At 40.9% G+C, this 22153-nt stretch overlaps 1 protein-coding gene and 1 pseudogene across 1 annotated transcript in view; both read right to left on the bottom strand.

Annotated features, from left to right (window-relative positions):
• Window positions 1-22153, bottom strand: part of LOC102919840 (lysosomal Pro-X carboxypeptidase-like) — a 62469-nt gene that overhangs the window by 23109 nt on the left and 17207 nt on the right. Inside the window, exons 2-3 of the mRNA XM_076547323.1 lie at window positions 7239-7379; window positions 3091-3192 (exon numbers count right to left, since the gene is read on the bottom strand). Coding sequence (XP_076403438.1) covers window positions 3091-3192; window positions 7239-7379 — 243 coding nt within the window. The remainder of the gene's footprint in view (window positions 1-3090; window positions 3193-7238; window positions 7380-22153) is intronic.
• On the bottom strand, window positions 16035-17007 carry LOC102919533 (endoplasmic reticulum-Golgi intermediate compartment protein 2 pseudogene; annotated as a pseudogene).

Below are 22153 nucleotides of genomic sequence, written 5' to 3'. Positions count from 1 at the left end.
TCTCTTTTCTCTGTGTGTGTAAGTTTACTGAAAAATGCAGTACATAAAGCAAGACCAAACACATGTCCAAACACTACTTTCCAGCGGCAGATGTAACTTGACCTGTTTAACTAAGGATTTTTACCACACAAAATCTGCTGCCACAGTGCTGATTTTGTCAGGAAATTTAAACAACTATTTGATGTGGTTTATAATTTTTATTTACATTCATAAGGTTCCTTCATTTTCTTTCTCACAAACATAAAACAATTGAGGTACATTTACAAATACAACCAGCCTGTGGCTGAGTGAGATATGCAGAAATTTCCCATGAGCACCAAGGGGAACTGTCAAGTCATAGCTCTTGGTCTGCTTGCTTACATGGCAGTGGCCCTGCCACCATATGCTCAATGTCCCCTGGAATACACAAGGTTGGCCTGGAGGGAGAACATGGGCACCCAGGGCATTCCTGCAGGTAGCCTTCCCAAGCCAGCAGCCTGAAGCACAGGTCTTGTTTTGTGGGTGGATGTCAATGATCTTATGAGGCTTGAAGGACAACTTTGTTTCTGAAGTAAAAAATAAGGTTGCGGAAGAACTGTCACTGTGTCTGAGATACTTTTTAAGATTGCTGCCAAGTGTCTGACACTGAGAATATAACTCTCCTTCATGCTGGTGTTCATCAGCTCTACAGGACGGAGCCTGTTTCTCTTCACCTCTCTCTCTCTCTCTCTCTCTCTCTCTCTCTCTCTCTCTCTCTCTCTCTCACACACACACACACACACACACACACACACACACACACACACACACACACACACACACAGAGGAACTGAAACAATTGCCAAATTCCAAAATCTGTCAGCAGCCAGGAGAAAGGAGGAAGTGGCCTGAAAGGACCTGAGAGCTCAGTCTACCTGTCAGACAGAGGCAGCAGAGAGGAGATGCGAGCTGGCAGCCCAGCTGAGGAGAGTCCAGGCCCCAGGCTTGAGCTCCTCTGCTATGGAAGCCACCACAGTGATCCAGACAGGGAAGAACACTCAGGACACTGACAGACATGCCCCCCCCTTCTCCACCCTTTACCCCAGAGTTTCTCCTCGGTGGGCCCCATAGCTCCTTCAGCAGGACCACTGGCCATGGAGAAGTGAACCCACCGTATGTGTTTCCTTGAAGGAGTTTAAGTACTAACTTACCACCTCCCTGACAAGGCAGCCCTGGCTTGACCCTACCCTAGAAGTGTCACCATTTCAAACACCACAACCCAGCCTGGAGGAACACAGTTTGTTCCTCCAACAAGACAACATGCCCTCCACCAGAGCCTGTCACACATTCTGTGTTCTCCTTTCCAAATGTCATTTACACTAGATGCAGTTTGCTCAAGGCCTAGTTAAGGTTGCAGAAATAATAGAAACCTTTAGCAATAAATGTGATGGAATACGAGACCAAGTTTAATATGAGGCTGTTGTCATTGCATTTCAAGTCTTGATACATTTTAGCTGTCCGAGATTTAGTTGAAGATGACCAAAGTCCTACAGACCACTGAGAAAAGGATTCTGAGTCAAAACAAGCTCTCTCCTCCTTACCAGAAAGATTCTACGTTTGCTACAGCAACAGCTGGAACAAGCTCAGCGGCCAGTCACAAACAGCTGTAAGAACTAGAAGGGGCCGGGCGGTGGTGGCGAATGCCTTTAATCCCAGCACTCGGGAGGCAGAGCCAGGCAGATCTCTGTGAGTTCGAGGCCAGCCTGGGCTACCAAGTGAGCTCCAGGAAAAGCGCAAAGCTACGCAGAGAAACCCTGTCTCAAAAAACCAAAAAAAAAAAAAAAAGAAAGAAAAAGAACTAGAAGGGAAACAATGCATCTCAGGCATGAGGAGAAAAGCCCATGCAAGACATTCATCACCAAAAAAAAAAAAAAAAAAAAAAAAAAGGAAACCCACTCAGCAAATTCCATGACAGTTCTGTTCTCTGTGTGGGTCCATTTCCCTCTGCAATGTGAAATAATACTGAACTCAGAAGGCTAATGAGTATTTTAAAAATACATCTGCAAATTTTTCACACTTCTTCCTTTCAAAGATGCAGCCCAATTTTCCCTTTTTATGCTTGCACTAGACCTACTGACCAGGTTCTAGTCGACAAAAATGTGGAAAACGTGATGCTCTGTGACTACCTAGGTTAGGGCATCAGAAATGGCTGCAGCATTGAGAGAAGTCAGCTGCTGTGTCATAAACTCAAGCAGGCACTTGGGCAATGTAGGAGTAGAGAGAGGAACAGAAGCCTCTCACCAGGTATCCACACCAGTTTATCGCTCCTCTGATGAACTTTTGTGAGTAGAGTCCCAAGAGTGGCCAGTGCAAGCAGAAAAGCAGAACTAGATTATGTTGGAGAGTGGAGATCTAATAAAAGGATGCTTGATAAAAGTCCGGAGAAGGGACCCTGAATGTCTGGGTCACCAGAAGCATTCTAGACAACTATCAAGTCTCCCAGGCCAAGGGTCTTAAACCCTAGGACAAGAGCTGTTACTCTAACTGCTGCCAAAAGATCTGCATGGGGACTCCAACCCATGGGGCTTAGGGTCCCAAAACCCAAAGCTGGCCAGGGACTGTCACAGTGGAGTTCCCACTTGCCACTGCTCCTGCCTGGATTCTGCCATAACTGGCTGCTCTCGGACATTGAAGGAAAAGAAGATCTGCAAAAAAATCAGAATTCTTTCCCACCCACAAGTACTCTCCAGGTGAGCAAAAGAACCTTCTGGGACTGGTGACAGTTCACATACCTGTAGTCCCTGTACTTGGCAGGCTGACAAAGAAGAGTCACGAATACAAGGCTAACATGAGCTATATAATGCGATTCTGTCTCAAAACAGTATAGAGGAGGAGAAAGAAAAAAATGAAAAGCATGGACAGTGCTGGGGATGCAGTTGTGTTGGAAGGATGGCTGCCTATCAAGTATGAAGCCCTAGGCTCAAGCCCAGAACCACATAAAACCAGACATGCTGTCCGCTGCGTACCTGCAATCTTAGCACTTGAAGGTGAAGGTGGGACACACTTGGATACATAAGACTGTCCTATCCACCTCCTAAAAAGGACAACCTTTAAAAAAAAATGTGTACTTACCTTGAATGAATCATCACCAAAGGGAAGGGACTCCCCATAGTATCGATGTTCAGCAAACACCAACAAAGCTTTCAGCTTCTCGGCCACATCCCACATGAACCCCTGGAAAGAGTTCACAAATCCAGGAGTAAAATTAGGCTGTAAAAAGTATCACATTGAACTTTTACAGATCATAAAAAATAGATATTAAACCACACCAGAAAAAGTTTTCTGGGGGGAAAAATGTGCAATTTATGTGTGTTGCACAGATATGTGATCCTTATTGCACTTTTGAACATCACACCACACTATCTTAGAGTGAAACCAATGAAAATGGGTTCTATAGCCAAGTGTGGCAGCACCAGGAGGAGAGAGAGAGAAAGACAGAGGAGCCCCCAGCCCCTAGCACAAAGGCAACCTGTACAACATAGTAACTTCCAAATTAGCCTGAGCTCACGAGCATGAGCCTGTCTCAAAAGAGAAACAAATGAAGAGCAAAAACTAGGCTTTCATTGTCCATGCACAACAAACGTGACCTTTTTTTCTGATACTCACCCCAAACTCCCTCAGGGTTTTAAACTTATATATTAGGAAATTAGCTAACAGTAGTTGTTATTAATTCCTGCTTACAATGTGTCAGATACTGTTCTAACCACTACATGTAACAATTCACCTAACTAGCACAATAAACAAGAATCAGGCACTGTGGTTTTACAGACAAGGACACTGAGACCCAAGGCTCAGTGTTCTCACAGGTGGCAGAGCCAAGACTGAATACAGGCTGTAATGCAGAGCAGTCACCAAAGGCCACTAGACTCCCTTACTCCCTCCATGCTGATGGCTTCTCACTAATCATCTGCCTCTTTCTCTTTGACTGGACGGTGACCTCTGAATCCTTCCTAAGGAAGCATCCCAAACAGACAGGTCAGTGGATTAGACATTTATCATGAATTAAAGCCATGGCATTCCTGATGAATGCTGTTGGTGTTTAACAAGTTACTACTTGCCGGGCGGTGGTGGCGCACGCCTTTAATCCCAGCACTCGGGAGGCAGAGCCAGGCGGATCTCTGTGAGTTCGAGGCCAGCCTGGGCTACCAAGTGAGTTCCAGGAAAAGGCGCAAAGCTACACAGAGAAACCCTGTCTCAAAAAACCAAAAAAAAAAAAAAAAAAAAAAAAAAAAAAAAAAAAAAAAAAAAAAAAAAAAACAAGTTACTACTCCTTAACAAGGCATAGGAACCTCAAAATGGCTTTGGCTGTTTGGAGCAATCGCTAAGGAATTAAAAGAGCTACCTGTGGGGATAATGGACATGCTAGCCTGATACCTGGGCTTTTCAAGACCCCACTTCTCTTTCACAGAGCTGCTCACTCCAGCCACATATCCCAGGTCCAACCACACCCAGCTCAGCACATCCTCCTCTGCGTGCTCTAGCCCAGCAGAGCTGTCCATCTTCCCTCAACACCAGAGTGCTGCAAAGAACTCTTCTACCTGCTGCAACAGAAACTCACATGTATGTCTTACAGCACCAGACTATGAGCGTCTTAAGAGCTGACCTCAGGTTTTGGCAGGAAGCAACTTAACCGAACAGATGCATGGTACAATTAGCAATTATTTGCTTGCATCCATTTCAAGGGTATTTTTACTTTTCAAAAGAGGACTAAGTAACGTGTTAACATGTATTAACACTGTAGGTGGACTTTCTTTTCTGCCACCAGCCCCAAACAGACACAGAGACGTCTTACTCATTATGAAAGCTCAGCCTTAGCTTAGGCTTTTCCCACTAGCTCTTATAACTTATATTGACCTGCTTTTATTAATCTGTGTTTTACCATGTGGCTTTTTCCTTTCTTTAATTCTGTATGTCTGACTCCTCTGTGTCTGTTGGCATCTCCTCTGCTCCTCGACTATCTCCTCCTACTTCCTCTCTCTGCCCGGAAGTCCCTTCTATCCCTCCTGCCTAGCTCTTGCTCATCCAGCTCTTTATTAAACCAATCACAGCAATATATCTTCACACAGTATACAAACATCTCACAACATAACACTATATTTCTACAGGTACCTTAATTTTATTTAATTTTCAAAACAACACTAGGAAATAGATATTTTTATTATACCCATTTAACAGATGGGAAGACTGAACTGTAGAGTTAAAAGCCTACCCAAATTTGAACAACCAACTAACAATATCAGAATTGAAACCTCTGCATCTGGCTAACATCTTCACTACTATAGTCTCTCGGGAAATCTGCATGCAGAGGTGAACATACAATTGTGATGTTTTAGTTGCAAAGGAAGCTGTCTAGGACCAGGGAGGGTGAGGAGCTGCCCTTCTGGGATCTCTTTCTGGTCACCTCTCCGGAACTGCTCCTACACCGAGTGTCTCTTCAATCCTGCCCTTCTAATGACAGAGTTTGCCCCGCAAGCCTTAACTCCCACTGCGGAGCCTGCACAGCAGTGGGGTCTGCTGGAGGCAGGACCAGCTCTCTGCCTAGATTAAAGAGCAGGAGAAGTTGCCCTGTGGCTCTGGCACAAAAGGGAAGCCACATCTAAAGAAGAGAAAAGAGATGAGGCAGTCCTGGTTTCTCACAGAGTAACAGCGGGAACCTGAGGGGCCATGAGACTTGATTCCAGCTGTCACTGACTTAGGTCCTGGATCTCCTTTCTTCTGCTTTCTACATATTTAGACTCTTAACACTTGTAAGGGGGGGGGGAGGATCACAAACGAGGAATTCAGGAGCTATGAGTGAATTCACATCTTTATTTCAACTGAGCTCACGGAGCAAGCGTTTTCTGTGGGTTTCTGAAATCCAGGCACCATGGCAGACACTTCCGTTCTGGATAATATGATATTTTCTACCTTACTACAATTGAGCCTGTATTTTTGATAGAAATTTGACACTTTCTACTCACAGGCTCCTGACATGCCAAGAAGGACGATGTCATCTTTTCGTATGCTCTAATTTAAGTTTTATTAATGGATTTAAGTATAATGAAAGGTAATCAGAAACACAGGCATGGAAGCAAGTTAATGGTCCTACTATGTTAATACTCATTAGTATAAAAGAAGTGAACAAACAGGAAGATCAACTAAAATACACCACCAGCTTCACCTCTGCCCTCCCTACATGGTGGTAAAACTTGCATCTTCTTACATTTACTTACGCTTTTGCTTTTGTTTTGTTCATTTATAACAAAGATATACTGGGCACCTACTACATGCTTAATATAATACTAAACTCCAAACGCACAATGCCAAATAAGTGTGTGAAAAGTCCAGCCCTTATATTTATCTAGTAGAGGCCATAATCAAAACACACAATATGTGCTGGGCATGGTGGTGCACACCTTTAATCCCAGCACTCAGGAGACAGAGACAGGTGGGTCTCTATGAGTTCTAGGCCAGCCTGGTCTAAATAATGAGTTCCAGAACAGCCAGGACTGTGTAGAGAGAGACCTGTCTTAAATCCCTGCACCAAAAAGAAAGGAAGGAAGGAAGGAAGGAAGGAAGGAAGGAAGGAAGGAAGGAAGGAAGGAAGGAAGGAAGGAAGGAAGGAAGGAAAGAAGAAAGGAAGGGAGAAAGAAAGAGAGAGAGAAAGAAAGAAATTCAAAAGCCTCTATATACAATAAATTGAGATTTTTTTAATTAAAATTCAGTTTTCTAAAAATAGAATTTTGTTCTTTTCACTTACAATTCCACTAAGCAAAACATGGAGTCCTCTTGAATATCTATATTTATTCTTTGTAGACTTGTTTATTGGCATAAATTTGTTATTTCTTGAATTATTAGTGAGTTTTTCTTTCTTTTTTATAGCTTTATAATTAAGAACAATAATAATAACCAGGACCTGGTAGTACAGGCCTGTAATCCCAGCTACTTGTGAGACTAAGGTAAGAGGATTGCAAATTTATGTAGTGCCTGGATTACAGTAAATTCAAAGCCAGCCTAGGTGGCTTAGCCAGACCATGCCTCAAAATTAAAAATGAAAGAGGCCTTGGGATACTGCTCAGTGGTAGGACACTTTCTCTGCATGTGCAAGGTCCTGGGTTCAATTCCCAATGCCACAAAGGGAAAAAAAGTTGCAAGACTGATCTCAGAAAACATTCTCCAGCTCATCATAGTAAAAGGCAAATTGTTTAGGTGACCTTCACAAAAGTGCACATACCACATACCGTATGATTTGAAAACCAGGTAATATCCCCTTCATTGCCAGTGTAGAAAAGTATTACACCATCATATGTCTTCCAGTATTTATCAGATATTAGGTACCGCTGCTTAAAAGTTTTTGTATTATAAAATCCAAAATGATCAATCTACATTAAAAACAAAACAGACAAGACATATCTCAAAGAAAGTAATTAGATTAGCATAAAAATTGACTAAAATCAACCTGGATCATAAAATAACCAAAAGAAATTTTAAACTTCACTTGGTTTTATCAGTAGTTAACTATTATGGTAACTATTTTTACACTTATATAGTGTGCAACATCTTTTAAAATGTGTATACATTGTGGAATAGCAAATTGATGTAATTACATAAGCATTACCTTACATTCTTATTACTTTTTTTGGTGAGAACACTTAGAATCTATTCTCTTAGCAGTTTTGAATAAATTCCATTATTGTTCAAAGTAAAGAAAGCCCATACCATCTGAATATTCATTATCTAAATTTTCAGTATCAAAATCAAGACCTAGTAAACGACTGAGAGGGTCTAAAAGCATTGCCACTGCCCCCCCCATAGACATCCCAAGTGGCAGGATTTTCATGCCTACTACTACCCGCCCCCCAAAAAAAGAAGATTCAATAAAAGAAACAAGAACTTATTAGTGAAGTGAGTGGTTGACATTTGGGATGAGAAAATTACAAGACCAGCCGACAAATCTTGCTGTCAAAAAAAGAAACCCCACTCAAAAATTAGTAAAGTTACATGAATGGATATAGAAGTAAATTACAAGAAACTATCACTGGCTGATATTTTAATACAATGAACATGAAACAAATAGAGCATAAAGGAAATATAAAATGGAGTTGATTTAAATATTGAACTCATGGAAATCCATTAAAGTATAAGAACATTTTTAAAGAGTGCCTGCTTAAGATGCCTATTAAATCAATCCCTTGCTTTAAAGTTGGGAATTAACAGTAAAGAATCGAGACGTGTATTAAAGAATACCAAACAGTCCTGCTGATAAAGAAAAACTGCCTAACCAAGTATCAGCTGGTGCAAAATGAATTATCAAGTTGGAAAAATCATTGTTCTGCAATGTTACTGATTAGAGCAAGAGCTATTAATTGGCATTGAGAACATTTAAAAATATAGCAGAAAAATTAACTTTTGTATGGTGTCACAATGATATCACAGACATCACTATTTTGTTACAAGGAAGAAAGTACAATAAAACATTGGGCCATTATCATCTTAATCTAATGGTCAATATTGAAATCACAAATGGCAGAGCAGGCAAGGGACATGTGACTTCTTGTGTGTGCAATATAAAGCACATATCACCCATGATACATTGTCAAATTTTACATTTATTTACTGAATCAAGACTTTAGCTCTAATGCCAGGCTCCAGGAAGCACTGGGAGTAGCATGTTGAGTTGAATGCACACTGAAGAGGCAGTTGGGAGTCTGAAGGTGGGGTATCTTACAATGCACACATGTACACAAAACGTTAGCTTCTCTAGTTCTCGTCTAACTGCATACTTCCTGACTTCTAAACGATCTCTATGCAATCTGAAAATGACTGCCCACCTCTCAGAAGAATAAGTTTACAGAGACTGAGCATATAATAACGGCATCCATGTCTATATAGAGACTCTGTCCATTGCATATGTCAATTTACTCAACCACTCATCCAACAAGGATGTGCTGAACTGTCTAGGCCAAGTGCTGAGCTTTTTTTTTTTAATTTAAAGTTTTTAAACAAATATAACAAAATGAAACATTAAATAAAGAAATAAAAGAGAGCAAGAGAAACAGAAGAAGACATGCAAGTGACTCCACATTCTCCCACTCAGTGCAGGGTTTCTCCTCTTGAGGGCCCAGCAAGCACCATCCACACCACCTAGGAGCCTGAGAGAAGTGTTTTGTCTCCAGCTGAATCCCAGACCTCCTGAATCTGAAATTCTGGGGGCACAGCCCAATAATCAGTGCTCTTCGGGTGATTCTGGTGCAGCTAAAGTTTTAAAAGCCACTGAGCTAGAATCAACACTGACATGAAAGTTGGGTGTGCTATTGCTTCTCTTGAACTTGATCTCAGACATGAGCATCTTGGGCTAAATGAGTGTCTAATGTTAAATGATTTGAGTTACCATCCAAACAGCTCCTAGAAGCAAAGCAACTGGGCCATTTGAGGTTCACCAACAACCACAATCTATTTCAACAAGGGTGCATAGACAGGCTGTGTCAGGGGTAAAGAAAGGAAACTCAGGACTCTCTGAGACTTCTATAGGATTCTCAAAGATCAATTTGCCATAGGGATTTTTCACCTCTCCCACTGACTTTCAGACTTAGCCATCATATGAGCTATTCCTCCTACCTTTTAAAAACAGCTCACAAAGAGTCCCAGTTAAAGACTTCAAATTTGGAAGCATGGGTGTTTATATGCTATGAAAAAAACAGTGAGGAAAGTTCTTGCCAGAGGAAAATCTCCCATCTAGAATCTCAAAGGCCTCAGGAACTTAGGGAACAGAGACAGCCTAATTCCCCTCGTAGGCCTCACCCAGCCACTCCAGCCACTCCAGCTCTACACCATCAGCTTCAACTGTTGCGACTTGGAGGGGAAAGAGAAAGGAATGTATGTGACTTGGTAGAAGGCAAGCAAGTTGGGAGAATTAACAGACATGAGCTTAAGTCTCTGCTGGCTCCCTCATGGCATATACTCATCCTTGCTTTCAAGAATGAAGCCTTTAGCTGGGTGTTTAAATGGGATTCTTTTGTGAGCTGTTTTTAAAGGTAAGTGGAATATCTCTTAAGATAGCTGGGTCTGAAAGTCAGTGGGAGAAGTGAAAAATCACTGAGGCAAAATGATCTTTGAGAAGCACTGGTTGAGCTCCGGGAGTCTTGCTAAAGAAAGGGAGGAGGGATTATATGAGCCAGGGGAGGTCATGAAGGGGAAACCCACAGAGACAGCTGACCTGAGCTCATGGGAGCTCATGGACTCTGGACCAACAGTTAGGACTCCATGCGACTGACCTAGGCCCTCTGCATGTGTGTGACAGTTGTGTAGCTTGGTCTCTTTGTAAGGCTCCCAGCAGTAAGATCAGGACCTGTCCCTGGCACTTAGATGGCTTTTGGGAACCTGTTCCTCATGCTGGGTTACCTTGCCCAGCCTTGACACAAGGGGAGGAGCTCAGTCCTACCTCAACTTGATGTGCCATGCTTTGTTCAAGCCCATGGGAGGCCTGCCCCTTTCTGAATGGAGACAGAGGAGGAGTGGAAGGGAATGGGGGAATGGGAAGCAGAAGGAGGGGAATCTGGACGGTGGGTGGGTGGGGTGGAGAACTTCAGTCGGAATGTAAAATAAATGAAAAAAATATTTAAATAAAATATTTTTAAAACAATATTTGAGAAGCCTACAGAAGTCTCAGAGAGCCAGGCATATCACTTAACCCCTAAGCCCAGCACCTTCCTATATAAAATTAGGATAACAGTACATCCTTCAAAGAATTGCTGGAGGGCAGAGAAAGTGCACTGAAAGTACCAAGTTCCTACTGTATAAGTGCCTAGTAAATGTGCCCTCTCTCCATCCCGTGTCACACTGACTCTAGGAGCCAGTACTCAAGACAGCATGAAGCTCTTCAGAGAATTATGGGACTTATTCTTACAATATCAAAAGTTCCTACTTTCTAAAGCACCTGGGTATTGGAGAGCTGGAAACAGGGTATGAAATGTCCTTTGAATTCCCAGCATCCTCCTGGCTCCTTCCCATCATCAGGAACATCAACTGCCACTACAGAACTGAGTTTTCAGTACCAAGTGGTCACACACACACACACACACACACACACACACACACACACACACACACACACACACACACACACACACACACACACACGGGACAGTGCGCCCTCTGCTGTCCAAACTGAGATCCACATGTCACTTTGAGAAACAACAGCATGAAAGGACCACAGAAGCAATCTGACCAGCACTGCTCTAAGCAAGCTGAGCCCAAAAGGCTCAAAAAGCCTCGGCCAGGGTCAACAGAGATGGAACTTCGAATCACTTCTACAACTTGCCTTGGGGACATAGCAGGTTATATGCCTGAAAGCCTCGCAGGCATGACCTGGAAGAGGAAGCACATTTCAGGTCACTCACAGCAGTTCTTTCTAAAATACAGGAAAAAAGAAAAATTCAGAAGATGCTGCCTGCTTCACCATGTGGAAATGTGGCAATGATCTGAGAGCAGGGAGGGCAAGAGGGAACGAGGTCATCCTCTAAATAAGATCTACCATAGCAAAGATATGTTTGCATTTTCAACTGCTCGAGAATAAAGCATACATCCAGAAATAATATTATATCTATTAAGCACAGTTGGGTGAGAATTTGGGGGCAGCCAGGATAGGAAAGAACACAGAGCACCTGCCTCATGCTATCAATCACCTGGCCGTCTCCAGTCATAGTCAGCATTTTGGTGTCCCCAATGCTAGAACAGGACCGGCGAGCAATGCCACACGACTTCTCATTTATTTATACTTTAAGCCTCTTAAGAACTTGCTTCAATGCTTTACCATTGTTCTCCTGTCCAAAATGGATGTGGGAGCTTTAGGGATCAAATATTTACAGGGAAAACAATACCCCAGATGATCATGTGATGAGCATCTGGGAATTAACAAGACTGTCCAAAAGGAAAATTACTCCATGCCTTTCCCTTCTCTTCACCAACAACCCAGAGATCTCATATTCACTGCTTGCTTGTTTGGTTGTATTTGAGTTTTGAGAACTGAACCCGGGACCTCAGCCATGATGAGCAGAAGCTCTCCAATAAGCTGCATAGCCAAACTGTCTCCATTTTGACAAAGAAGGGGGCAGGGGATTCCTTCCTCCAACTGAAGTCATCTGTCTGCAACCATGCCTTATTTTCCCACACATCCTTTTGCCCTGACTAATCAGGATACAGAATAGTCATCTCTCCCTTCAGTGCTAATCTTGAGGAGACTCACAGAAACACTTGTTGAAAGAGAAATTTACAAAATGAGGCAGGAAGAATGTAAGTAATATAGAAGAGTCCATTGTTGAGAAAAAGTGACACTTCATCCTCCTATATCTTAAATAGATAACTTGAAAGGCAAGATGGAGAGAGCTACGATAGTGCCCATCAAAGACAGATATTGTATTAATAAGCATAAGGTGAATACAGTTTCAAATGACTGCTTCCTCCATATTTCCAAGAATGTGATTCTCATTAATATTGAATTTCTCATACATTCATAAATATGCTATAACTTAGTAACTAGTGACTGAGAAAATAGGAGATGTGACTGTGAATTCAATAGTAGTAGCACATTTGAGAAAACGTTGTCTGCTGGGTAGAAAGAAAATGGATTTGAACACTCTCCGATAACTCTCAAGTTATTGAAGTGCACAGAACTTCCCTCTAACCAAAGACTGGGGCCTGGAAGAGGAGTCTCACTCTAAACTGACAAAATTATATGAAGGCAAATTGTTCTCTTCTCTGCTAATAAAAAAGAGTTTCCTACCCTCAGGGCACCTAAAGCATTTCAACAAGCAAAACAGTGTGTTTGGTCACGCAACAGTTAACAGTTTCATCAGAAAAAGAGTCTGGCTAAATAACTCAGACAATCAATGAATTTCCATGGCTTCAAGAAGCTTTGAACCTCTGAAACTCTGAAGTAAGTGCAGCTGTGAGCGAATACATAAATGGCAGTGACTTTTATACCATCAGAGGGCACCATTGCATAAGCTGTAAAGCAGGAAAGACTATTGAATTTGGTTTGCTTTAATTTTATGAATCATAAAATTTCCACAATATTTTATGAAGTTTTTATTAGCATACATATATAATATAAAGTGATGGTATCCTGGTTATTAGCATACATACATTGTATAAAATGATGATATCCTGGAGAGAGAAAAAACTTGACACAACCTAGAGTTACCTGGGAAGAGAAAATTTGATTGAGAAAATGCTCCATCAGATTGCCTGTAGGCAAGTCTGTTGGGCATTTTCTTGATTGATGATTGATGTGGGAGGGCCCAATACACTGTGGGCAGTACCATCCCTGGGCAGCTGGTCCTGGATGGTATAAGAAAACAGGCTGAGCAAGCCAGTAACCATCGTTCCTCCAAGGCTTCTGCTACAGCTCCTGCCTCCAGGCTCCTGCCTCAGCTCCCTTAATGGAATAGTAAGCCAAATAAACCCTTTCCATCGCAAGTTTCCTTTGGTCATGGTCTTTATCACAGAGATGATACTAAACCAAGACAGGTGGATTTCACTCATTTTGACTATATTCACACCTTTCCACCATTCCCTCCTGCTATTCCTGTTCCTTTTCCTAAATAATCCCACTCTCTTTGTATGTATTATCTATATCTAGACTCCACATATGTGGGGAAACATGTAATATTTGTCTTTCTCCATCTGGCTTGTTTCACTTAATGTGGCAATTTCCAGTTCCATCTACTTTCAGCAAATGACATAATTTTGTACTTTTTTTTACATACGAGGAATAAATATACCTCTTTGTGTACATAGAGCTTTATGAAATAAAAGCTCCATTCTGGATATACAGCACATTTTCTTCATCCATTTATCTTTGACAGTCTCGTAACCTGGCTGTTTTGCACACTCCTGCAATAAACAGGATGTACAGGAATCTGTAGCATGCCAGCTTATATTTCTTTGGGTGTGTTCCCAGGAATAGTATGGCTAGATCATATAGTAGCTCCTTATTTAGTTACTTTAGGGGCCATGATGTATTTTCCATAGTAGCTATACTAATTCTCATCCCTCCCAGAATTGTGTAGCCCCACTCTAATCCTTGTGAACAGTTGTTGTTGGTGGTGGTTTTATTGATAGTGGCATCCCTATTGGGATGAGATGGGATCTCAATGAAATTTTGACTTGTGTTCCCCTGGAACTTAGATGTTTGGTTACTTGTTTCTTTATTGCTGTATAAATGTAATATTTCCTCTCAACCATGACTTGTATGCCTGATTCCCTTTCTTATGTTTGACCTGGTCTATTGGTGATGCATTCCCTTTTGGTTTCTATTTCTTCTGCTTTTTTTTTCTTTAAACAAATTCCCATAGAGTCAATTTTAATGGAAGAGATACATCTCCATAAAATTTTAACATGATACTTAGAAAGCATGAAAATACTTTTAAATCTTCTAAAGACATTGTAATACTGTTATTACTAAAAAAGAATTTAGTAATTCTAAATCAGTATTTTCTTCCGACTGAACTTTCTAGCAAGTAGACATGGAAAAGCAATATTCAGTCTCAAGTGGCCAACATTCCAGTTCTCACTAACAAAATTCTTCTGTTAGAGATGATGTGTGTCTAGTCCAACAATAAAACCTAAAGAGAAAAACAAAACAAATAAACAAACAAAAGACACAAGGAACCAAGAACCTCAGAGAAGACTCACACATTATTTAAAATTTCCTGGATTCATTTTTTAAAACTTAAAACATTATTAGTCAGTTAACTTCTTAACTCCTAATATGGAATATTTTAGCCAAAAATTTTTACTTTCTACAAAATGCCAGTTTCCACACAATTTACTGCTGAGAGTGTTGTTGCTCTCTCCTCCCTCCCTGATTGCCTACCCTCTTTCAAGAAAGTGATTTTTTTTTATCTTTAAAAACGTTCTCTTGAAACACTAATTTGGGACAGGCCACACTCTAAGGCACCGTTGTCAATGTAGCGTCCTGGGTCTCCCTAATGACTTATTCTCCAGGGATTACCTCATGCTTCTGCTCTTAAAAATCACAAGAGGAAAACAGGCTGGCACACAGGTTCAGCAGTTTTTAATAGCACCTGACAGGGCTCCCTCATTTTAGCCTCATCAGTTCTGCCCAGAGCCCCGAGGGCAGCACTTGGTTCCTGGTCCAGTTTTACAGCTGTGCCTACGCTGCCTCAGACCCGACGCTGCCTCACCCATCTCTCGGCTGTTCTGTTTCCCACTCCTCACAAGCATGCGATACTATACTTGTCCCTCGGTGTTTTACAAATTGGTAACTTTTATCTTTGTAAACTGTGCTTTCTTCTCCCTGCAGTGTCCCGTGTACAAGCTGTGAGTGGTACCTGTTACCTATCATAACACTTAACTACATACCTGCCCTTGGGAAACTTCACCTTAGTCTTCTAAGAACCTACCGTCAAAAGTCAGGAAAGCCAGCAACTGGCGTTCAAAGGAAAGCAGTCACCTTCCTCAGCACCCCGTACTGGACCACATGGTCTTGTCAATATGGCTTCACATTAATTAGGCTGTAACACAGGGCCAATCTCTTCTTTCCTTTATTATCCACATGAGCGGATTACAGTTTCTAGAGTCTAGACTAGTTTTCCACATGTTTACACATTTTATTCTAATATCTTTTAAAAACCAAAGGGATATACACATTTGCATTTATCCCTTTCCTTTAAATACAGTTTCACCTCCATCCTCTAAGCTCTGCTCTCCACACTGTTCTCCATATGATCTCCATACCGATGCTGGGAGAGCATCAGAGTGCTGGCTTCACCTGGGACTCCAGCTGGGCTGACTCTCCAGTTAGCCGTGTAATTTCTTCTAGGACATTTGTAACAGACACGATGTACACAGGATGACTTCAGTTTGGTTCCTTCCCCCCTTGGCTGTTTTTTCCCTTTTTTAAATAAGTATATTTCCAAGTTCTCATATTTTATTTTCTTTGAATATATTGCACATTTTATTATTAAAAAACATTTTATGTTTCAGGCAAAAAGTTTTTCTCCACTCAGACGGTACTAATGTGTATTATTTTCTAAAAGAGGTAAATGGTTGTCTGTGTGGCCATCTTCAAAGAGGACAGAATGTACAGGCTGGTAGGGTCCAAGCCTGAAATGACAGCAAATTATTTCCACTACAAAGTTTCTAATTCCATGTAACATGCCTATTGTTGAAAAGATTCCTCCAATAATACCACACAGAGGCTTACAAAAAAAAAAGAAAAAAGAAAAGAAAAAAAAAACCTGCCAGAAAGACATGTGTTCCTCAGTGACTGTCACCATGAGAGAAGTGAGATCATGTTTCATAAATATTCCAGAGACTCCGTGGCTGCCTGCAGTGTGGTTAATGATTCGTTCCCTTTCTGTCACAGAGAACTGATGGGTGTCTGTTGGAATCTTGTATGTGTGTCGCTGTGTTGGCACAACTGTAATGAAATATTGGAACATCTTGTTGTGATCTATAGCAGTCTTTTAGTTGCATCCAAAGGATTAATAATTCCTGGAACAAGTTCTCCAAAAGACAAATGGTCTACTCTGTGAGAAAAACTGTAAGTTGCCCACAGGTAGGTGAAAATTCCCTGCTACTTTATTGACATATAGATGACTGTGGATTCTGCATGCATCTGGAGTCAGTGATGAATCATCTTCCCCTGGTGGCACTTTTGAATGTCATATCTTGAAGGGAATGCTCTTCTTGCAACCTACTCTAAATCAACTGCAGCATCCTCTGTCACTCTCTCTGCTGTGGTGAAAGGTCAAAAACACTGCTGGTTCCTAGGCTAGACCATCTGCAGATGCAAACATGATCTCTGCTAAATCCAGTACATCTGCTCCAATATACTGACACTTCATGGCAGCAGTAATGTCTATGTTGATTCTCAACTTGCTATAAAAATCCTTGTCTATTTCATATTCATGCTTTGTCCATGTCTTTTTTTTTACTTAAAATTTTTGTCATTCATCCTACATACCAACTACAGATCCCCTTTCATCCCTCTCCCCTCTCTCCGCAACCTCCACCCACCCACCCATCCCCCATCCCTTCCTCCGAAAGGACAAGGCCTCCATCCATGTATCTTGATACACTGAGAATTCCATTGTTGTTAATAAAGCCATAGTGGTAAATGCTACCTATTAGAGAAACTCTTCCCACACTGGCTGATGACTCCACTTAGCTATTGGGAACCTTGGGAAAGGCATCTATCTCTTTCACCAAAACTTAAAGTGGTTTTTTTTTTTTTTTCTGATTCAGTCACCTCATTTTCAGAAAAACCTTCCTCTTCCTTCATATAGTCTTGCTTGCTAGTGCTACGGTCCCAGCCAACCTCCATGTTTCACAGAAGCCTGCAATCGCTCCATGGTTTCTGTTTCTAATCCCTTGCTTGTTTATTGCTTCATCCCAGAATCCCAGTGCTTTGCAGAATTTTCCTACATGCTTTTTAATTTTTCACTGGTGTTGCTGACCCTCTCATTTATTCTGACTTTCTAATGTTGGTCAGGAATTTCCTTATTGCATTCAATAGAGTAAGTCCTCTGTGACGTTGTGGGCCATTTTTAAAACATCTTTTTACATTCTTTGTCTGGTATTTCAACTATTTAACTTTTTGTTTTGAATATTCAGGAACTGTGAGCATTTGGGAATGTACTATTGGCTTCCTTCTTTATGCTTTTTGTGTTTCCACCTTGTGGTTTTTGCAAGTGTTAGGATGCTGTCATTCGGGGTTTTTCTCTTTTCCCCATCCCTGTTCGTCTGTTCCGTCTTGTCTTATGTGGGTCTTCTTAGGAAACAGTCTCCTTCTCTTGGACTTAGTTATAATCATTACCCACCACTTAGAGGACAGAAATAGACAGCAGTAACAAAAACAATCATTTGATTTGACAGCAAATCAGAGTTGGAGCTGCATAGCTATTGATGCCTGATAAAGTGAATTTCAAACAAAAACTAGAAGAGATACAGAAGGGTCATGATACCTTTAGGGAATAACTCACCAAGAATATATTTAACAATTGTAAATACATATACACAAAATATTGAAGTTTCCAACTTCATAAAACAAACACTAATGAGTATATAATAGATAGGTTCTTATAAATAATGGTGACTTGAATAATCCTCTTCATCTCTATATAAGACTTCAAACTAAAACTCAATAGAGATTTCAGAGTTACACAACACCATAGATCAATGGACATAACGGATATCTATAGAAGATTTTACCCAACATATAAAGAATGTATATTCTCAGCAGCCCATGGAAACTTGTTTAAAACAGCCAACAATAAAGGCTCCAGAACAAGCCCTAATGACACACACCTTTAATCCCAGCACTCAGAAGGCAGAGGCAGGCAGATCTCTGAGTTCGAGGCCAGCCTGGTCTACAGAGCAAATTCCAGAACAGCCAAGGCTACACAGAGAAATCTTGTCTCAAAAACACAAAACAACCATTATAAAATGAACTAAAATAAATTCTTCTATCCTATCAGATAATAATAGTGGGACAAAACTGGAAACCGACAGCCAGATAAACCAGCACACAAGTACTTGAAGACTGAACAAAACACTTTTAAAAGGTAGCATCTCAGATCATGGAGGTTGGTTTTCCACTGGCTATGCAGCTGAGAATGGCCTTGAATTGCTGATCTTCCTCTCTCTGTCTCTCAAGTGCAGGGATTTTATAAGCATGTGTCATCATACCTGGAAACAACACACTCTCAAAGCGGTCCAATAAAGACATCAGGAGCAAATTAAAAATCCCTATAATCAACTGAAGATCGGAAGCACAACTTCTCAGAATGTCTGGGGTACACCTAACAGTTCTGTGGGGGAACTTTTACAGCTATAAGTCCTCACCTGATGATGTATCTCAAGGTCTTAGGAGAACAAGAACAAGCCAAATGCAAAATCAATGTGCAGCAAGACATTAAAGATCAGGTCTGAAAGTAATGCAGTCGGGGTGGGGGGGTAAAGTATAGAATTAATTAAACAACAAGTTGGCTACTTGGCAGAGGTCATGTCAGAGGAGCTGCAGTCACAACGGAGCTTATGGAGTATATTAGCACGGCTAGGATGAGTGTGGCCAGGAGAGGCAAAGCCCCAGGGGTCAGGGGCAGGGGATCCCTCCAGAAGGCCCCTTGCTTCTGCTGGGCCTTCTCCTGCTTGCTCTTATCAGGCTCCTAACTGTATTTGGTATGGTGTGATTGTCAGAACCCCACTATATCTGGTATAGGGTGATTGCTTCACGGAAAAATCCCATCCTCACTGGGCAATTTACTTGCACATCATAATAAAGATGATTTTTACAAGAGCAAGGATGCGAAGTTGCATCAAGGATTTAGTTGAACTTCCTGAGTCGGCCTAAAAGACACAGGGGGTGAGGGCTCGTAGTGAAGATGATTAGGGAAATGGTTAATGGTTTAGGTTGCTCTGCCAATCGCTCCAAGGAGAGATACAGAAAAGAAATAAGATTAGAAGACGCCCTCCATTTTACTAGATATGAGACTTGCTGAGGTTGAAAAAATGAAAACAAGGAAGTTTCACACATCATAGACTCAGGAATTCTGCCAGTGGAAAAACAGGCTGATGACCAAGGAAGGCAAGTATGTCCCTACACTCAAGGTTAGGTCTAAGTTCCTTGGTCATATAGTTTACAGAATTAATCACAGGTTTCAGTGTGCACTCTAAAAAAAACAAAGTTGTGAAAGGAAATGAAATGACCCTATTGTGTGAAAAGGGAAAAAAATAGATGGTTAGCTAGAGTACTTGAGTAAGGTTTTGTGGAGTAGAATGTAGATAAGAATTTGCTACACTGTAACCACAAACTGCGGCCTGCCGGTATAAAGGAACTGGCTGAAATACACTTGGCTTGCTTAAAGCCTTGTTAATCAATAATAAAAGAATCACTGCTTTGGGGTAAAGATGTTATTGTTGGAGAAATAATACAAAGGAAAATGTTTAATTACAAGTGGGCTTCTAAGAAAAATATGTGACTTGTGATCATAACGTGATTCCTTCTTGTGTAAAGATTTTAATTTGCTTTTGGAAAATACACAACTTGTGGTTGTGATGTGATCTTTTCTTGGGTAGAAATTTCTGCTGAGGTAGTATAAGAAGGATAAGAGGAAAATAAAGACAAGGAATAAGTTTTGCTCCCTCAGATAAGTCCCTTGTGTGTTCAGTCACCAACTCTACATCCCCTCTCCAGTTTCTCTGACCCACTTGAGCTGGACTCCAGCAGCTACTTGAATAAAACCCAACAAACCCTGAACAAACTAACCAAAATGAAAGGCAAAATACCCAAATTAATAATATTCAAACTTAAAAAATGATGTTATGGGCCGGGTGGTGGTGCCGCACACCTTTAATCCCAGCACTCGGGAGGCAGAGTCAGGCAGATCCCTGTGAGTTCGGATCTCTGTGAGTTTGAGGCCAGCCTGGGCTACAGAGTGAGTTCCAGGAAAGGCACAAAGTTACACAGAGAAACCCTGTCTCAAAAAAAAAATTATTTTTAAAGAAAACTCTAAAATCCATAAGAAATGAGTAAAGTTAGCCAGAAAGACCTACCAAAATGAAATCAGGAATATAAACAACCCAACAGACCCATAACAAGCAATAAAACTGAAAAGTCAATAACAAAAGTCTTCCACAGAGAAGAGCCCAGAATATAATGGATTCCCTCCCCAAACTCTATCAAACCTTTGAGAACATACCACAGCATGTTAAAAGCTATATACAACAAACCTATAGCCAGCATTATATTACATGGAGAAAACTGGGGAACACTTGCTTTGAAACCAAGAATTCAACAAGAGTCCCCCACTCTCCCCTGTTCGATATAATGCTAAGTCTTAACCCAAGAAATAACATGGACATAATAAGAAAAGAAAATAAATCAAATGATCTCTACTTGCAGATGGCATAATTGATAGATAGATAGATAGATAGATAGATAGATAGATAGATAGATAGATAGATACCTAAAGATTCAACCAGAAAACTCTTCAGTATGACAAATACTTTCAGCAAAGTAGGAGGCTATGAAATCAGCAAGCAAAAATCAGCTGCCTTTTTCTGTAACAGGAGCAAATTTGCCAAAAAGAAACTAAAATAGGGAAGGGGGTCCTTTATAATGACTTCTAAAAGTATGAAATAAAATATCCAGGAATAAACCTAACCAAGGAGGGGGGAGAACTCAACACTGAAAAGCTTAGAATGCTGAAAGAACTGGAAGATGAGAACCTGAGATGGATCAGAAGGAAAGGCACATGCCACTGAGACAGATTATCTGATTTAAATTTCCCAGCCCCACACAGTGGAAGGCTCCTCAAAAGCTGTCATCTGATCTCCAAGAATGAGAGTGAGCACACACACACACACACACACACACACACACACACACACACGAAAAATTTAAATGCAAAACAAACAGAAACTGAAGAAAACACCAAAAGATGCAAAGACATCGCACTGCTCATGAACTGATAGAATATTGTGAAATAGCTACGTTACACAAAGTGATATACTGATCCAATGAAATTCCCACCAAAATTCCAATTACATTCTTCACAGAACTAGAAAAAAAATGGAATCCTAAAATTCATATGGAAGCACAAAACACCCTGGCTAGCCAACCCAAATGCAAAGAGCAATGCTGAAGTTTTCACAATACCTGATCGCAAATTTCACTGCAGCCACACTAAAAACTACATGGTACTGGCACATAGATGAATGAACTATAAAAGAAGACCCCAGAAATTAACCCACACAGCTACAAGTGATGTCTTACAAAGACTATAAAAACATGCATTAGGAAAAGGAGACCCTGTTCAACAATGGCTACTGGAAAAACTAGACACCTATATGTTAAGAGCTAAAACTAGACCCCCATTGCTGACTCTGCACAAAAATCAATCAAAATGAATAAAAGATCTTAATGTAAAGCCTGAGACTTTGAAATCACCAGAGGGAAACATTTCAACATGCAAGAGTAGGCAAGAAATTCAGAAACAGACTCCAGCACCATGGGAAATAATCCCCAAAACTGGCAAATTGGATTGCATTACATTAAAAACCTGTGCAGCAAAAGAAAAAAATCACCAATGAAAAGATAGCCTACATAATGAGGAGAAATATTTGCCAA

This window comes from Peromyscus maniculatus, chromosome 1 (genome assembly GCF_049852395.1).
Source record: "Peromyscus maniculatus bairdii isolate BWxNUB_F1_BW_parent chromosome 1, HU_Pman_BW_mat_3.1, whole genome shotgun sequence".
Classification (NCBI taxonomy): domain Eukaryota; kingdom Metazoa; phylum Chordata; class Mammalia; order Rodentia; family Cricetidae; genus Peromyscus; species Peromyscus maniculatus.
This window is presented reverse-complemented; position numbering and strand designations above follow the sequence as displayed.